General features: G+C 39.9%; 1 protein-coding gene and 1 pseudogene across 3 annotated transcripts in view; one reads left to right on the top strand and one right to left on the bottom strand.

The window, feature by feature from the left end:
* LOC145777063 (GATOR2 complex protein MIOS-like) overlaps positions 1-13794 on the bottom strand; it is a 28001-nt gene extending 14207 nt beyond the window's left edge. For all 3 annotated transcript variants that reach the window (XM_082588345.1, XM_082588347.1, XM_082588346.1), the window contains exons 1-9: positions 13579-13794; positions 8937-9145; positions 8592-8699; positions 7288-7453; positions 6815-6952; positions 6283-6471; positions 1549-1632; positions 1142-1270; positions 735-807 (exon numbers count right to left, since the gene is read on the bottom strand). In XM_082588345.1, coding sequence (XP_082444471.1) covers positions 735-807; positions 1142-1270; positions 1549-1632; positions 6283-6471; positions 6815-6952; positions 7288-7453; positions 8592-8699; positions 8937-9145; positions 13579-13743 — 1261 coding nt within the window. In that variant the 5' untranslated portion in view covers positions 13744-13794. The remainder of the gene's footprint in view (positions 1-734; positions 808-1141; positions 1271-1548; positions 1633-6282; positions 6472-6814; positions 6953-7287; positions 7454-8591; positions 8700-8936; positions 9146-13578) is intronic.
* The window catches only part of LOC145776957 (uncharacterized), an 868661-nt pseudogene that overhangs the window by 117584 nt on the left and 730946 nt on the right, over positions 1-20131 (top strand).

Below are 20131 nucleotides of genomic sequence, written 5' to 3'. Positions count from 1 at the left end.
CTGAATGAATAACATCAGCAAGTTAACGTTGAGATGCGATTTTCTTTATTTCTCGGTGACGTCAATAACCTTCATTGCAAGACGCAGACAACCTTGAAAGTTGTTCACTTCACACTACAGCTACCGATTACGTTGAATGGAATAAAACAGCTTTTGAATAGATGTTACTTAATTGAAGGCTTCTATCACTCTTCCTTGCTACTTAATAAAACAGGCATCCGGTGGTGCAACAAGTGCTTTATGCCAATAGAAAAACATACTTCGGTTAAAGTAGAAAAACTGGCTGATAGAAATAAATGCTCTATATTGTGACAACGCTTATATACATCGAACTTAAATTATCAGAAAAGAATTCAAATCATAGAAAAAATTGGAACAGCAAAAGCAATAGATTTGAAACTGTTTGACCATGTCGGAAGGAGAATGGGCAACAGACGGGCTTAAAATGACCACAGGATGTTCATGGGATTTTGAAAGAATCAAAAGATGAAAAAAGATGCCGATATGGTGGGAGAAAAGATTGATGTCTCCTGCATGAGAACAACAAAAGATGCACTCGTGCGTAAACATGTGAGGACTTATAGCGGTCATCTTCCAACAGCCGCATGACCGGTTGATAACGACGACAGGCAAACGCAACTTTTACAGTTCACTTGCCAGAAGTGGTTCGGTCTTCTACCCCATGGCAGTTGCGCCCCTGGTCGTAGCAGTTACACATTCTGTATCCAACAAACCTTCCAATAATCCATATCCGTTCTTCGCACGCTGGTATATGATGTTGGATATATCCCCGCTGATTGCTGAATACTGAAATGTGAGAAGCTTTTGTAACGTAAGTAAAGTACGTACGTCGTACGTACGTAACGTAAGTTTTGCACGGCACTTTCATACGTGAGGCTCGTAGTTTTCTTTATGCCAGTTTTTAAGTGTTTCCATATTGATGAACTGTGTTGTAACCGCCGGGTAATGCAGCCGTGGGAAGTATAAAATCAAATGATCAACAGGTCCCCTGCTTTTATGCAACTTGGACAAATCGTTATATTTCGATGTCTCCATTGATGAAGAAACGATTCTTGCTAGAAAAAGGATAAACAAAATAAGATAACTTTCGATACGAGAAAAATTGCTCATTGTCGCTGACCTGTTCATTCTCGCTGACCGTCAAATCATCATCTTTCGAGGTCATGATCATTGTGTCGAATCCGCGGGAAATCGCAAAGTTATTCTGCTTCTGGCAGCAAACCGAAGTTCTCTCAGACACTCGACAAAACTGCACAACACCAAGACGTGCGTTGAAGAATAGATGAGTGCGACTTCGAAGAAAAGCAGTGACAGTGTTCGAGACACATGGTTTTGCCATCAAGCAGTGTCGTGAATTTTCGAATAATAAATTTGTAGATTTCCTGAACTTTGTGAGTCGTGCTTCTAATTGCACATGCTACCATTAATCATCTAAAAGTGGTTTATGTGCCATAAAAAAGTGATTAAAGTTGATTTAATAGAAAAGAGCAAATTAGTGGCAGAAATAATACCAATGAAACCACTCACATGAAAAGTCGAAAGGTTGCTGACAGTCAGCAAGCGATTCTTAATAGTTGGAACCCAAGCGAAGCCGCTGATCCAGTCTCCAACCTACATAAAGAAAGCTACCAAAATCTGTGCTTTCGACATTGTTTCAATTTTGCAGACGTTGAACCAACGTAAAAATGAAGATTTTGCTAGATGGGCGACTAGCCGACTACAAAACAAGGAGGAATAATTGTCAACAAATGCAAACCAGACGTTAAGTTTACTTTAAACCTTTTATTTTTTTTAATGCAGCCAGCCAGAATACAATCTTTCTGTATAATAGAATACAGCTATTGGGTTTACAATTAATCAGATCTCATCAGCACCAAATCTGGAGAAGAGCTTTAGTAGTTGCGATCACTAAGCCTCACAAGACACAAAAGAATCCACAGAGCTATCGTCTGATATCACTCCTCTGTGTTCCTTTCAAGATCCTCGAAAGGCTGATCTATGCCCGTGTCAACCCAATCATCGACCCACTCCTCTCATAGTGAGCAAGCTGGGTTCCGGCGCGAAAAATCCACCGTAGATCAGGTCACACTTGACCGAACACATCGAGGATTTCTTTGAGGCAAAAAAAGCCGGCGCTGTCTTTTTAGATCTTACAGCTGCCTACAACACCGTATGGCAAGTGGCAACGCGGCCTTACTTGCAAGCTGCATTGCCTGCTTCCAGACCGACATATAGAACTTGTCAGAAATCGAAGCTTCACTCTCACCACCGACAACTCACGGCAAACCAGACTGAGACGCCTGAAAAATAGCGTCCCACAGGGATCAATCCTGGCTCCACTTCTCTTTAACATTGGCAGCCAGCGAGAATGACAGTCAGGGCTGCGATTTTTGCCTTTTTCGGTGACGAGGTCACTCGACACGCGCCATCACTATTCGACAAACACCGTGCCTTACGAAAAAAAAAAACGAAAAAAAAAAAAAACGAAAATAAAATAAAAATAAAAAGGAAATAAAAAAAACTGAGAGAGGACTAAACGTAGTCAGGTCGAGGAACAATCGGGGGGGGGGGGCATCACGTAATGCAATCATAAGAGTGCTGACTTACGTAAACTTTCTTGCGCCAGGTACTTCAAAGCAAGGTCTAAAAGTGACGCTTCACACGAGAAACTCCCAAGGCGTCAGCGCCGCCATTTTGAACACTGCGGGAGAATGCTTTGATCGAGGTTCCAACGCCTGGCATCAAACATTTCGCCACACACGTTTTGTGCTATTCGACACAACGGGTTTCTTTTATAGATAAAATAACCGAAGTAGGCTACTTTAATTGTCAACGTGTTTGCAAGTTTGTATTTATGTCTGACTTATGCACTTGTTGTTCCAAGCTTGCAGAAATGTTTTGCAATGTGAATAAGGAATAGTAGACAGGTAAACACGGTTGCAACTTGACTTCCATCCACTAAAAGGGTTTCTGTGATTACGTAATGGGCGATTTTGCATTTGCATTCACAAAAGCACACAACCCAGCTGGCAAAACGTCTACAGACGTGAAGTCAATGCAAAAATAACGAATTTTGCTGCCTGCGTAACAATGCCCAAGAAGAAATTTACGTTTGTTTTACATTAATTCGACATCTAGCGACTTTGAATTATCATAAAGTAACATTTATTCACAGAAAAATGGTACATAAACCAGAAGGCACAACATGCTCTTAACCAAAAAGATGGTCAGAATTTCCCCTCTGTGTACAAAAAATTACTTTAACTTTAGCTTCACCTTTTCCATTCTCAGTGCGTCTTCTCTACCATTGTTATTGCTAATCCCATTGTTTTCTGTCTTGTCTGATGTTTTTTCAACGTTTCTTGACAGTGGCCCAATAGATAGATAAATTTACGCTGTTGGAAAGTAGCCTACTGGTTTTAGGCATTCACTGCATTTAGTTTAACCTCTAGGTATCGTTGCGTGTTTTAATTCTGATTCTTGCTGCTTTACTTTACTCATTTTATCAGTATGTTTTTGTGTTGTGCCATCGTTGCTGAACAGGTTGTGTTAACCTGTTTTAGCCACCTTGATAAAGTCAGTCGTGCTGACTGACGAAACATCGGAAATACAAAAGCTAGTTATCATCTTTAACATCACGAGGTAACCTAGTATATAGTCACCAGAAGAACGCAAACTAATTTTATTAACATTTATTATTGATCATCGCGCAATGCCATATGATCAGAAGCATTATTTTTCTTTTCTGCCGAAGAACCGTTTATCTAATTTCGTATTACTTTTTTAACTTGACCCCGTAGCTTTTCTAATTCCGATTTGTTTCCGTCATAAAACTCTTTACAAATTTTGCAAAATACCACACTAACTTTTCCTTCTGTTTGATAATCTATAGCAGGTAAATTCCACTTTTTAACTGTATCTTCTTTCACGATGATTTATACTCGCAACGACACCGGTAAACAATAAGCATTCGATGAAAAAATAACATTTGCGTAACAATTAAGCCAGTATTCATAAGGTGGCAAACTTTTTACAGTTCACAATTGAGCATTGTCAGCGCATAAAATAGCTTGCGTGATGCTCTGGGCTACCGCCGTGTGACACGCGATGAAGAAGCGCATAAAATTTCGTTTGATTAAACAATAAAGCATACGGCAATTGTCGCAGCAATCCAACGTGTGTTGATTTGGCGACGCGAATGTTTTTGCCGTCGTAGATGGAATCACTCAACCAGCGTTAAAAACTTAAAGTAAGTGACTCTGATACCACACAACTTGTGCGGTAACTCGCGGCCAAACGCTTATAATCTGACTCTTGTGGCGTCATATTAGCCTACTATTCGACAAACAAGCGTAGAATTTTTGGTCGTTCGACAAAAAAGAAAAAATCGCAGCCCTGGACATAGTGGACCAATTTTGTTATAAACAAATTCAGAGCTTTCATGATCATCTCCGGAGTTAACAAATAATAACAAAATTGGTCTACTGTGCCATTCTCGCTGGCTGAGTTTGGGATAACAAGTTCTAAGGGTTTACATATCCATTATCCATGGATACCAAATGCACCTTACAAAAAGAAATCAAAAGAAATCCCGAAAATGTGCTTTTGGCAATGCTGGGCGATGATAACAAAACCATCACAAGCTAATGCAGTTAAACTAATCTCTAAGATTAGGCGCACCACCAATGATGAAACTCAATCACAAAATTCTACAGTGCAAGACTTTCACCTTCCCAAAGTGAATTTTAAGGCAACATCTTATACATAAATGATAACCATATATGGCAGTGGGTGCTCCACAATATCCTACCTCTCAAACAAAAAAGGAATTTTTCCCTTGAATGAACCTCCCCTGTCGGCTGCATAGCCGAGTGGTGTGAGCCCTGTAATGGCAATCGAAGGGCGCCGGTTCGACACCGCTCAAGAGCATGTGACTGTGTCTCTGGCAGGACACTTAAAGGCATGCCTGAAGGTGAACACAAAGATTGGCTTCCTTGCCTTCCCGTCCACTTAATCTAAATCTTCAACCACCGAGCGGAAGCCTGATACGACAAAAAAACAAACCTTCCGTGACCAAATCATGCATTAACATTAAGCAATTTGAGGAACATCTTCTTCATATAAATTATCCAGGTCACACTCAATCTGTAGAACGTGGAGTTAAGTTGACAACAACAGCAACTGGGCGGATAGCCAGGCAAAAACGACAAATTGGTGAAGCTTTGTGCACCATAGAAGAAAAAAGTCATGGATGGGGAAAAAGTATCGTGTCACCAGAAAATCCAAGCAAACATTGATTCTATTGTGTGAAATGCGATGTGCTGTTACTTCTTGGTCAATAAATTAGTAGTGCTTTCATCACTTTGTCTTTTGCCTAACCCTCAGAAAGAAATCATATCACTTCATCGGTCAATTTAAGAAGCATTTACATTGATACTATAAAATGAATTTATAAAAAATTGTTCAAATCTTGAATTGAGGCATGCAAGTGTCTTTCTTTCCGAAAAGCAATAAAAATGAATACCAACATCATGTACCTAGCTCTAATAGTACTAATTTTATCATTAAAAACGTGATTTAGGGGGCTCGATTTAAAAATGCTGTTGGGGCAGGGTCTAAACGGCGTCAGATTTCAAAAAATTTTTGGATTTATTAATATTTTGGGCTAAGGCAAAAATTTATCACCCAGGCAAGTTGAAATGAAAAAATTGCCTCAAAAGGGGCCACCCTAACGCACCGCCACCATTTGGTGTCACTGCGCAAGAAACTCTCATCGAGCGCTGCGCTGGTTAAGCGCTTGGTAGGCTTCGTTTGGGAAGCAAGGGCTGACACTTTGCGTATAGCAGCCCTCCCCCTTGTCTAATTCTCAGCAGAGCACTGTGCACCCATTTAGTGTCGCAGTGCTCACAACCACAACGTCGACACGGCAACCAACATTCAACAGTGAGCGGATGCCCGTGTCCCACACCATTAGACTTTGATTTAAGAGGTGGTTCCAATTACGAAAGTTGTTTGGAGTTGTGAATATGGGACCACTGACAAAAGGTTTATTTGAAAGTGGACAAATTGAATGGTGTTGACTGTTGATAGTAGCAAATTACAAAACCAGTGTAGTACATCACACTTGGAGGATCTGCGCAGTCAAGCAACTAGGAGAATGAAGCAGAAGTTGGCGCTACCATAAGGCTATTCTGATACGGAGGCAGCTTCCATCACAACAATATGAACAAACTCAGCAGCAATTGACAAAGTTTCACTCACAGGCAATGTGGGCTTGACAGTGCGCATGATGGATTGGTAGCCGGCCACTTCCAATTCATGGTCAGCAAACGTGGAGTTCATTATCTCATAGACATACATAACATCATTACCGGGGATGACTCTGGTTCCTTCGGTGGATGCAGTGAAAAGGACAGCTAACATCCCATCCCTGACTGGACTCCATTCTATCTGTAGGACATAGAATCTGGTAAACATGAAAAATAAGATTAATGCTGGGCTAGAAAATGTGGAAAAAGCATAATGCGAAAAGACAAATCAGGCAATGAATCCAATGATGCGGCGTGCTATTGAGTGAAAATACAGGTCTCCAGTTAGTGAAATCTTGTTTTCTTAATGGAATATTTCCAAATATCGGTGCAATCAAAAATATCATAATTACCAAAAAAAACTTTTAATTCATAGATCTTAATGATGTGGCACAACATCTAGAAGAATACAATGTTTCGAGGATTAAGCTTCCAAAATTATGTCAATAAGACATTGAACAATAACACAATCACGAAAAAATTACCTTGGAAATGTTTTGATGGGTTGTAATACTACCTACAGGTTTGTTAAAATGTCTTAAATCCCAAATAGAAATCAATGAATTGCCATAACATGCAAACCTATTCTCCATGGTAGGATCACAACAAAGTCCAAATGTCGCCTACAAAAAAAAACAAGTTGTTATGTAGAGAATGAACTAGCTCGATAGTTATGAGAGAATGAGCCAACTGTAGCAGCACTACATAAAATCAAGAAAAATTATATTGATTGAAACAAGTATCGGTAAAAGCACACGATAAGTTAATTAGATACAAGTAAGAAATAACTAGCTTTTTTTTTGGAATAAAACATAATTTTTAATTCATTTAGTACCGGTATAAAAAACTAATAATTTAGACCTAGTCATGAAGTTTAACTAGAGATACAAGAACATTTTTTTAACAAACACCATGCACAGCACCATTAGTTTTTGAGGAAGAGAACGAGAGCACTTACTTTATGATTAATAGTAGAGCTTGATGGTGCATTGTGAAAGCTACGAATGTCATAGATCCGAAGAGATTTTCTATTGAAACCAGCGATCAAGGTATCTTTTGAGTACCATGCAAGTGAATTAACTGATTCTCCGGACGTTAATTCTAAGAGGGGCTTAGACACTGGCCTTAACATGCAACAAATATGAATGCACATTTTATAAATAGCGGGTCTAATATATCATAAATTTGCACAAGAAGATAGTTACAACACCTCAGGGAACCTTTCTAAAAACACAACCGAACATTAGATGATAACCCTAGTTTCTGGTTGAAGTGTTAATTTTTTAACATGGGCTGATCGGTAAAACAAGGTTGAGTTATGTCACCAGGTCTGCTTAATTTGCATGGCGAGATTGTTCTTAGAGAAATAGAAGACAGTGATGAAAGAAGACTTAGTGAACAGCATCACATTTAATTATACTAAATAATATCCACCATCCTGATCACACTGCGCTCATAAGGACATCCCTGAATAGTCTTACAAGCGCTACTTATCAAAACTAATATGAAATCCAAATTAACAAGAAAACAAAGGCATAGCTCTCTCCAAGTCCAAACACAATAGTGAACCCCTCTTTACCGTTCACATAATTAAGTACCTCAGGTATATAATAAATGTTATTTTTACCCATCTTGCTTTCCTCATGACAGGGAACGCACGATGGAAGAGAGAGATTTGAACAAGACGAATAAATCTAGCTGAAGATGCTTTCAATAGACTACAATCTACTCTATTAGATCACAAAATTTCAATTCCTCTCTCTCGAGAGTGAACTCTAAGTGTTAGTATGGTCTATTTTCCAGTATTGTTGTGAGATATGGACCTTCATAACAAAAACTATGCATAACATTTAAACAGCTGAATTGTGACACTGTATTACAGTAAAATTTCATACATAAACCATAATTACAAATGCAAAAGTTTTAAACCTTGTTCAACCAGATAAAAAAGTAATGGACAATTGGACAGCATAACTCAACTTTCTTGGACAGAAAGAAGAGGACAAAAATCTCTGATTAGGCAGTCGCTTTCTTGGAAGCGTGCCCGTGGCAGACAGCAAATAACATTTTTAACCAATTTTGAACACAATCAATTGGTCAGCCAAAAACACGTTCGGACACTGCATGACATTGTAAGTGCTGGAAAAATTTACCAGCGTAGCATCGAATTAATCAAAGGCCACACTAGCTATGATTTATACGATGAAAACAATCGGCTACACAAACCAGCACATATGCTTAACTCACAAGACCATTACTTACTGCAAACTAGTGGAGGAACTTGACTCTAAAGTCTGTTTTCCTTTCTCTAAAGAGCCTTGAGTAAAGTCGCTCTTGGAGTTGACGTCCCAAATTACAAGTGATCCAGATCTGAAAATTTGTAAACATATAGCTACAAGTAGCCTATCAGCATGATTTGTCACATCTAAAATATGATGTGTAGTTTTTATTTGATTAATGATAAAATAAAACAAAAATAGCTACTTGTCCCGACATCCAGCCCAGATCACTGCCCAAAAAAGGTAAAACCTTTCAACCCTTACAATGATAATACTATATTATACAATACAAATTATTGCCATAATGTAAATCACATCCACATATTACCTTGACTTTTCCAATCCAATAGCAAGATAGTGAGGAGAAAATTTATTCCATGCCAAGCCATTGCACTGTCTTGAGTGTTTTGGGGCATACTCTCCAGTAAGAAATGATTTGGGTGAATTAAAATCAGCTGATTGTAAACTAACTCGACCATTACTTTGTCCAAAAGCAACAATATCACAGTAATCAATGGAAGGGTGCCAAGCAATGCACTACAATAAAGTATATGTAATATGTTACTTCACTAGCCTAGTATATATATATTATAATAGTTACTTCACTTGTTGATATTACATAGAGGACTAAAAACAGCTCCTAGTTTGTGTGTAAATGTACAAAATTTGGGGTCCACGTCTTTTAGGTGCAGACAGTTAGGCGCCGGTCAGATAGGCGCGCACACTGTGGCATCTGGATATTTAGGTGCGGATCACTGTGGTGCCCATTCATTTAGGTGCTGTTACTAGTAAAGTCTGCAGATTGTATCAGCTTGGCAGGTGGGGCAATACTTTTCACACAAAATGTTATATTGAACAGAAAAATATGTTGTTTTGTTAATGCGCATGTGGAGACGAAATGCAAGACAACGCTCTACTACTCTTGATATTCGGAATGGCCCGTTTCGGTGAGTCTGATTCGGTGAGTCTGGTGGAGTCCGATCCCTATTCGGTGATTATTTCAATTTTTTTTTTTAAATTATCGGGTACTGTAGCCTAATTATCATTGCCGTTTTAGGGTTAGGGGTTAGAGGTTAGGAACTCACCGAATCGGACTAACCGAATCGGACTCACCGAATAGTAACAGACCCCTTGATATTAGCACATCTCCATAGGACATTTGCCATGCATCCTGAACACAGGTTGCAGCCAGATGGAACATTACTTAATCTGTTATCTTTCGCAATTACTTCTACTCGGGATGGATTGGTCGTGTGGCGAGTTCGTATGAGACAAAGCTCTACTACATGAATACATTTCTAAAAGGGCATATGAGGCGTGGTTACAAGTTGCAAGCATAATGGTGCGATTTTGCTCGTTATTAAATCTAGTCAGGGTTTTGACGGAAAACTAAGTTGCTCTTCACTCAAGCCTACCACCCGTTTGAATATAGGCTACGGTATATTTTTTACTGATGTTTAGTGTAGTTATGATTTGACTCACTAAAAGTGAACTCAGTCATGTTCGGAAACTGGAATATTCATTGATAACGCTATCGCCGACGCAAACCTGGACTAACAACAAATAAATGCAGAACACGCGCATTAAAATACAATATATTTTTCTGTTCAATATAACATTTTGTGTGAAAAGCATTGCCGGTTTAAGCAACTTCACGCACGGAAGCCATGACATATTTTTCTGTTCAATACAATTTTGTGTGAAAAGCATTGCCCTACCTGCCAAGCTGATACAATCTGCAGACTTTACTAGTAACAGCACCTAAATGAACGGGGCCACAGTGCTCCACACCTAAGTATCTAGACGCCACAGTGTGCGCACCTATTTGACCGGCGCATAACTGTCTGCGCCTAAAAGACTTGCTCACAAAATTTGCATAAACATTCATAGACCTAAAACAAAGGTAGCTAAACAGACAAAAAAATATTTGAAATTGGGCACTCATTCAAACCAAACTTTAAATATATAAAAGACTTAAAAATGGGTTATCACAAGGGTGTCCACAGTACCTACCGGGATGAATTTTTGTATGGCCCACGCCCCACGCATGTTGTTGCAATATAAATTCAATTTGTATTTTTTAAAAAAATTAATGAAGAGTATTTTCTCAGACAAAAGCCAGGTAAGAAAAGTTAGAATCATTGTTATATTGATTTCATAATTGCAAAATCAAGTAGACATATATTATGTCTGAGAGTATAGTAATAAGTGATATTGAGAAATCAAGTAGACATAGGCGCCGGGTTTTGAAAATTGCCGGGGGGCAAACTTTCTAGCCGACTGATGCTTACGTTCAAAATGCTGATGTTTGTTTGCGTCTATCTGCCATTGTATATCGCCAAGCTTTATAATGTAGACTCAGACCTCGAAATTCACGGCGGACATGTCTGCCGTCACAGCATGTGATGTCCGCGGGAAGTACCATCTAGATCGGTCATATTTGTCCGCCGAGAAAATCGTCATTGCATAGCACAAACAATTATTGCAATAATATATTTTCCAGCGCATTCTAGCGCGCATCTAGAAAATGTGAATACAGTATCCCTTACTTAGTTTCCATTCAAGGAGGAAAACTTTCGATTTTTATGTTGCTTCAAGGATTGATGACATTGAATCAGCACAACAAAGGTATCCGAGTAATAATGATACGGCAAGGTTGGTTACTAAATTAGATTATACGAGTAGGCTATTACAGCAAGATGCAACAAATTTTATTAAGTTTTGGTATTACAGTAAGAAAGAAAAGAACCAAGGAAAATTCACTTTCGCTCACATGACACGCAAAAATAAACTTAAAGAAAATAGCCTGTGAAACTTTGCACAGCAGAAAATAGTAGCGTTGGTGTAGAAATTTTCCGACTCCTCCCCAGAGTATTGTGACGCAATAAGCCACACGACCTTGTTCGGGGGAAGTTAATCAGTTATGTGACGTATTGACCAGCTACACGGCGCTTTGACTCTTCAAGCGGAAGTCGTTGGTCTGATGAAAGCCTTTCAGAGTGACTTTACTGATTTTTTAAAAAGCCTTCTAAAACCGTAGTTATAGTTCTGCAATGGCGAAGAATTATTATCAAGATAAAGTGATTAAGCATGACGATCGACGGCTAAAACTGGTGTGTCCGCCGTGAGACTTGATTTGTCTGCCGAGATAGCTATTCAGACTGGACACGTTTGTCCGCCTTCAACAAAAACGAATTTGTAGGCTACTTCGAATTATATGATAGTCACTTTGAACTTTAGCTCTTAATACGCGTAGATACTTCTTCTTCTTTCGTTTGAGACTAGATCAAATCAAATTTCAGGGCAGGTGGTGGAGAGCCAGGTGAGTGTAGCTTCGTCCAGCGTTGCTATACCATGCGTTCCATTTGGTGCCTTGTAGATGGGGTAGATAGATACCAAACTGCATAGCGTAGATTTTAAACTGAGCAAACTGCACCTCGTTATTGACACTCCCAAGAAAAAACAGAGCGGAAGTTTCAATCATTGTTACTATGCTTCAACGGCACCATGCTGGCGTTTATCAGCTACCGTACTTCTGTTTCTTTTGTTATCTTAGGAGCAGCGCTCTTGTTGCAACAAGTAGATCTTTTAGTTGAGATCGATCCGCAATGAAGGTCAAACTAACGCAAATTAGAACTTAGAAACATTTACATTAGGATTTTTTTTAAATAATGTGCGGGGGGGCAGCCACCCCGAGCTAAATTCACGGGGAGGCGCCGCCCCTCTGAAGTCGGCACCTGTGCAAGTAGACATATATTATGTCTGAGAGTATGGTAACAAGTGCTATTGAGAGCATTTATTTGCTTTCTTGCTAGCAAATTCAATGACTGCTTTCAAGGTTTTGCCGTAAATGTATTGTTATTCACTTCTTTCTGCTTGAACCCTGATGAGGCTCCAGCTCACATGCAGCTAATTGAACTTCTCTGCGAAGCCGACATCAACATCTTTTTCTCATGTCTCTTTACCAGCACATCCGGTCGTCCAGCAGTTGAAAAAAAACGAATTTCCAGAAATGCGAAAGTCTGCCAAGAAAATCTTGAGTTTGTTCATACTTGTGTGAGCAGACATTCTCAGTTACAAACTTGATCAAGAACTGCTTGAGAAACAGAGCAACTTACATGTATATTTATACATGATATTTTACTTTTACACCTGTTTCAGTGTTTCTCACTAACCTTCAACCAGATTTGATCTGGGTATAGAAATCAAAAGGTCAGTTTCATCATCCACATTAGCACAGTTGGGCTGTGTTTTAAAATTTTTTCTAGATACCGATATGTTAATAATGGAAAAGCAGATAACTTATATCTATAGGCTATACAATCTAGTAGACTGAGTTTAGCTTTTAGCAGCATGAGCGTTGCTTACTTTACAATGTAGATTTTAATGACCTGTTTTTTTAGCCTGATACTGCGAATTCGCAATTACAACAGCAAACTTGCAGCATCAGGCTAAAACAGGTCATTAAAATCTACATTGTGAAGTTATACAATCTAACTAATCGTGATATATGTTTTATAATAAAGTTAACAACAAAATACTTAAACCTGCATGTTGCTTTGTATGAAAATGACATCAAATAATATATATAGTATTGTTAAAACAATGAAAACTATTAATACTACAAAAAGTGCTCAATGCCAAGCAAAAAGGCAAAGCAGAGCGAATTAAATCAAATGTAGTTATTACTATCTGAAGCCTTTACAAATTGTTTCACCTATAGTATTGTTATATATCCATCTTTCTTTACGCCAAACAAGATTGTCAGAGGCTGTTGGTCTGCAGGCGCTCTTGCATTATCAAATCTGGCTCACATGGGAAAAAGTTTGAACACCCCTGAGGCCCTGAGTTATAACAATACAGGCAACATACTGTGGAATACTGTAGAAAGCCACTTGCTTCTATCAACCATGAAGTCTACCATGTAATTGTTTCAAAAATGTTTAGTAAGTTTGTGTGTTGCAACCAACCTTGACGTCTGTGTTGATATCAGTATTTTTTGACAAAAATAAATTCGTTTCAAACTCAACTCTTTCTTGTTCTTCATCATATTCTTCGATAATATTGTAAAATGAGACATTAGAATTAGCAACAGCAAATATATCAGGTTGATGTGGGTTAAACAAAACCTCCATTATAATGAATATTAAAAGATAAGGCTTACCGGTACCACTTTAATGTGTTTAGCCAAGCCTGCAATTTAAAACAAAAAATGTAGGTAAGGAACTGTCCACAAAAAACGTCTTCATAAAATTGCAAAAAATTAACCCCATATTTGCACTGTGGCAATGAAAAGTCCACAATTTGCAAATCCCCCTGACTGCGGACGTCTTTTATAGACAGCCCTTAATTTTATTGGAAAATCTTCTTATCAAAATCCTTGTTTAAAATCTTAGGTGTGATATTAAGTCTACACAAAATATTTCAATTTGGAAAACACATCGCATTTTTCTTCTACAGTACCGGTATCAAGTTTTCTAAATTTGGTTAACCCACCAAAGATCGACTTCTGCGCCAGAGTTATATACATATACTGAAAGGTCCCACTTACTGCACTGGATAGTAAGCTGGGGGCACACAAGTAGGGGGTTCGCTGTTTAAAGGTTGGTGCCACAGACACATGTAACTGGGCCCATGTTGAAGCCCCACTTTACCATTGCAGAATTAGTAAAACCAACAAAGGTACAGCGTCGATTTAAGGTTTTTCACTTTACCCAGGGTGTGTTTGCTCATCACATCGGGGTGTGCGCTTGAGCAAGCATTTCAGGACTGCTCTCCATTCAGTGGCATCTAATGGATGAAATAATTTCTCGGCATTAACACTTCAACAATCAGAAACTCCACTCTGTCCACCTCGGTAACTGGACCTGCGTCAATAGATCAAAGCCTCTACAAGTATGTGAAACTGCCAGGATTAAACTCTCGAAGAAGCTTTTCCAGTCCAAGGTTAAATATTCAATCAACAATCCATTAATGAAAGAAACAGTCTCTGACTCTCTGAGTGTGTGGTTGCTTTGCTTCACCGAGTGTAAATTCATTAAAACTATAAAAGCTTTGTTATCATTTTTTCCAAAACCGATTCTATGCTCTCTTCACCGCCAAAATATTAAGACTAAAGTTATGCTTTGGCAGGTAATTTATTTCATTGGTCTTGGTTTTGAATATCTTCGCACCTGCAGTACAAAGCCATTGATAGGTTTATTCCTGGTAGTTTCACATACTTATAGAGGCTTAAGGCCCACTACGTAAATTTACAAGCGGGAATTAAGCATTATAATGCGTTAACTGAACATTCAAGAATACGTTTCATAAAAAAAAAAAAAAATACTGAAAAAAATTGTTTTCAACGGCGCTGGCAAGGTCCAAAGTCCAATGTTTCATTTATTTTATAATTTATATTTATTTTTTTAAATGACCAAAAAGTGGACACACTGCTCAAGAAAACGTCACTAGCGACACCTGCGACAGGCGACGTTAATATCAGTCAATGCGACATCAATATCTAATCACTCGGCAGCAGTGGATGAACACCTGCCAAGGTGTTTTAAGAGAATTCTGAAAGTAGCCTAATAATTCCGGATTTGCTGCATCAATTCCTCCCATAGGCCGATGTTTTCAAATAAGTTACTGTACTTAATTTTAATTTGTATGAACCTACGGTTGGTCTGTCCATAGTTTCTGTCATGCATAGTGAGCAAGAAACATTCTAGTCTACAAAAATCCCGTCCACATCAAAAAAAGAGTTAGGCCTAATACAAGATAACAGAGAACCTGCATGAGCAGCAGCAGCAGTGGCCGAGTGGTTAGCGCGTTGGGCTCGCAGTCGAGAGCCTGCATGTTCGACTCCAGCCACCCGCACTTGCTGTTGTTTCCCTGGGCAAGAAACTTTACGATAATTGCCTCTACCCAGTGATCGATTTCGAGTAATGGGTAGTACCAAATTTAAGTCATAAATAGAGTAGACAACCGGAAACAGACATTGCAGTCGGCTGCAGCGTGGGTCAGGTGTACGTCGGAAGGCGCAGACCGATGCATAGCGCTTAAGTCCGCTTTCCCGCAATGCAGGGTAAAGATATGAAAAACAAACAAACAAACAAACAAACAATCATTCAATCAATCATTTTATTTTTCGTCATTAATGCGTCCGGGACGAAAAAGATACTAACTTCAAAAATCGATATAGACCTACCAGCACGTTAACGAACGGTAAAAGGTGGCAAAACCTTGAAAGGTTTAAAACGTGCCTGAATGAAAAATTATGCAGCCTAGTAGGCTATATATCAGTAGTTAGCACGGCCACAAAACCCAAAAAACAAATAGCAAAAATAAAACAAAAACAGAGAGCAGCACACATGTACTAATGAATGAATATTGATGTGGATGAGCAGTCATAATAATAATAATAGGATGGAGAAAGAAAACCGAACATAAAAGAAACACATCCTCAGGCAAAAGCCCGTTTCGATGTGGCCCAGGAGAGCATGTGTTGAGCTCTTTCTATGGTTAGAGTGCACATCACACAGTAGCCTAAGACGATTGAGGTTTGATATCCAGTTTAAGTTATTGTTTCTTGTCCTGGTGGGTGATGGAATGGATGAGCTGGTAGATGATGATGTCCTTATGGTGTTGATGAAGCTCTCAAGTCTTATCCTCTTTTGCGACGTGTCATGATATTGTCATATAGTCTGAGTCATAGTCTAAGCGTAAAACGTATTGACCTGGAATAAATTGTGACCTTAACAAATTTGGCATCGTTGGAAAGCTTAACTCCTCTAGATTAAGATTTTTACTCTCCTCCAACCAGAGACCCTTGGCAAAAAAAGTTATGGCCATTTTTTAAGCAGCACCTTGTGCCGCTAGTGGCGAGATTGCATTTTTCCTTCTGCGCAAGTTTCTAGTCTTATTTTCAACTTTTTTCCCTACGTGTATAAGAAAGAGACAACTCACATTTGACAAAATATTTTTTTATATTTAAATGAAGTCAATCTGACGTCATCAAATTAAAATTGCTTACTTATTACTCCCAGCCCATTGATAAATAATTGCAGATCCAATACATTTGTTCTAACGTTTTTAGACAGAACGGAACTTCATATAATGATTCAAGGGGACCCCAGGTCCGGTTTAATGACGAAACTAAGCGCTACAAGTTGCGAGAGTACATTATGGACATTATACAAAAAGCAGTGATGTACGCGCATACAAAAAATATTGACGCCGTCAGCGTAAACGCAAGCGTTCGAAAAACCATACGCCGTATGCGTCAACATACCTTGTAAAAAAAGTTGGCGGCGTCAGCGCATACACTAGTGTAAACTCATTTTGTTTGCTAGGTGCCAAACAAATTTTATTTCGAATTTCCACGAAGAAACACAAAGCATCTGAAAGTGTTCATCTGACAATTTGCTGCGTTTTGGTTTCAATATGTCTTTGCCCATTGAAAACATTCTTTCAACTGCAGCGCTGGAAGGTATTGGCGTGTTGTAGCGAAAAAAAGACATTAAAAAGTACGCGTTGACGCTATGCGCTAAAAAACCGCGAAAACTTTACGGCGTAACCTCAAGCGACAGCGCTGGTTCGACTCTCGGGGTGTGCGCTTGAGCAACGCACGTTAAGGACTGCTCTCCATTCAGCGGCATCTAATGGATGGAATAATTCACCAGCAACAAGACTTCAACAATCGGAAACTTCACTCTGTCAATCTCGGTGACCGGGCCTGCGTCAGTGATTCAAAGCCTCTACAAGTATGCGAAACTGCCAGGATTAAGCTCTGCAAGAAGCTTTCCTAGTCCGAGGATAAAGATTCAATCAATCAATCAAAACTATCCAAAAAAATGTAGCCGTAAGCGTTAGCGCAAACAAAAAGTCTACGCCGCAAGTCTACGGCGTAGAATTTGCGGCGTATACGTACATCTCTGACAAAAAGTCCAAATTTTTTAAAACTTTACTTCAATTAATTATGCTTTCGAGGAAATGGTTGTCAGTTGAATGCCCAAGGCGTGGAACTATTGTTCTTGTCGACGGTGAAAATTCGCTTCACACTTCTAGTGGATAGCCTATGCCATGTCTGAGGATTACAGCTCAACTATCCAGTGGAATCTTTCGGGTAGCCCAAATTTGGGCAATACACAAATATCTATCAAACAAGAAAAATTGGCAAATCGTGCGTGGGTCTGGGCAACCACCCTATGTAGCCTATTAACGCAGCAGGCGCCTTCCTGCCATAGGAGAATAAAGATCGCCATGAACTACGTGGTACCATACAATTGTTTTCATTTGATATTGTTTTATATTTTATATTATCATAAGCAAATTTCAGAAGAAAATTTCATACGTTTTCTAGGCTCATTTTCAGACTCAGTCTAGCTTTTGCAGTAACGTTCCTATACCACTTAACTGGTGTGAACTTCTATGCTCGGTCGCTCGTAAAATCAAAAGGGCAAAACGTTCCATTTTTTTATAAATCATTTATTGATGCATGATCAAAATGTCGCAATCCTCAGACCAGTCTTCTTGTACATAATTGAAATTGCAACAAGTTTCCCTACGACACTCTCCACATGCTGTTACGCACTGCCATGTTTTCTGCAGCTGCAATCCATTGTACCACATTGATTTTTTGTTCCTTCTATGCATTTGTATCGTACAGCGTTCACTGTAGCGCACCCAGCATGGGGCTAAGGGGGATTAAGCCACCCCAAAAAACCGCCACCAAAAATGAAGTTTTTGTATGTTCCCCATTTATACCTTTTGCTTACAGATTAGATATGAATAAGACACAACAATCCAACAGGGCTGAGCATTGCCAACATTTCTGAATCACTCGGCCAACATTTCTGAATTAGCCCCCCCTAATTTTTTTCTGGGTGCGCTACTGAACGTTCAATAGCCATTCAACTAGCTCACGGACCTGTGGTGGAGGAAGCAGTGGGAGGCCAAACCTGACCTAGGCAAAACGGTCAGCGCCCACTGCTTGTCCGAGTATTCAAACTTTTGGACACGACACCCTGAACTCCTTGGACCCGCGGACCGGGTATTCGCATACAAGGCCCGTTTGAACCTGTTGCCCTTGGCCAAACAAACAATCCCCGGAGGAAAAGGTCCATACAAACTCGCCATGTGCCGAAGATGCGGAAGAGCGGAAGCGACGCTTGAACCACTGCCCGGAGGTGATGGGCCTAATCACGGAAAGGCACAATTCGGCGTTGGAGGAGCTCGTGAAGAACGTGCCCGCCGAATGGCAATCCGGAATTTCCGTCGACCGCTCGGTTCCACAACATGTGGAGGCGGGTGGGGCCGATCTGCGGTCTGACATCGTCCTGTAACGTCCCGACGGTGGCCAGGGCCGGATTTAGCTGATGGGGGGCCCGGGGAACTTTTAGATCGGGGGGCCCCCGTGCAAAAAAAAATTTTGCGCCTAAGGCGCGAAAAACCATCTCTACGTCTACAGTAGCATCAGTCCAGTACTGCACAGCATTTTGAAGAAACTTTAAAGGCCAAAAGGAAAAAATTAACACAAAATCACATTTTTTCCACATAGGGGGGCCCTTTAAAAGTTGGGAGGCCCGGGGAAACTCCCCCTCTGCCCCCCCCCTAAATCCGGGCCTGACGGTGGCACGGTCGTGTGTGATGTTACCTACCGTATGAATAGCCTATGGTGCCGATTCCCTCGTGAGAGCCGATGACAGAAAACGTACCAAGTACGGCGAACTGTGTGTCAACATAATGGCCGCCCAGAAACGTCCCAGAAAGTGTGTACTAGACGACCTATTCGTAGTGGGCTCCCTCGGGAACTACCCACCGGCAAGCTCTAGAGCTCTGGTGGCCTTGGGAGTTCCTGCTCGAGCGGTTAAAGAGGTAGCTCGTAAAAACTACGGATTGTAATCATAGAAACTCTGGTTAATGAGAAAATAGGCTACATACAATTAAATCGCCCTCAGTAAAAACTATTGCCCGATCAGCTGATTGCTTGCCGCTAGTGACAAGACTGTATAATCGCACGCTTCGCTGCTCATGCCCACTCCCGTTTTGAAAGCTCTGACAAAAGCACGCGCGGAATGGTGATTAGACCGTAATGGGGCCAAATTTTATTCAAAATCGTTTTATGGTACCGTAGCATGTTAAACACAAAGAACGTGTGTAATCGCTAAGTCAGGTTTTTCATTTAGTATCACTTTAACGCACAGTTATATACCAAAATTAACAGGGTGAACTTTCCGATTGTTAATGAAGTGTTGTTGCTAGGGAATTATTCCATCCACTTGGTACCCCTGAAGGGAGAGCAGTCCTGAAGTGCGTTGCTCAAATTTCAAAATAATTCTACTTTGAACAGCCTTAGTTTTCACCACATCACGATTAACAGGCAATGTAGCTTCCTGAAACGGCACTCGAAAGGGCGCCGGTTCGACACTGCTCAAGAGCATGCAGCAGTGTTTTTGCTAGGACACTTAAAGGCATACCTGAAGGTGGACACGAAGATTGGCTTCCTTTCTTTCCCATTCACATAATATAAATCTTTAACTA

Source organism: Aplidium turbinatum, chromosome 9, assembly GCF_918807975.1.
Source record: "Aplidium turbinatum chromosome 9, kaAplTurb1.1, whole genome shotgun sequence".
In the NCBI taxonomy this organism is placed as follows: Eukaryota; Metazoa; Chordata; class Ascidiacea; order Aplousobranchia; family Polyclinidae; genus Aplidium; species Aplidium turbinatum.
The sequence above is the reverse complement of the archived record's forward strand: the minus strand, read 5'-3'. Positions and strand labels throughout refer to the sequence as shown.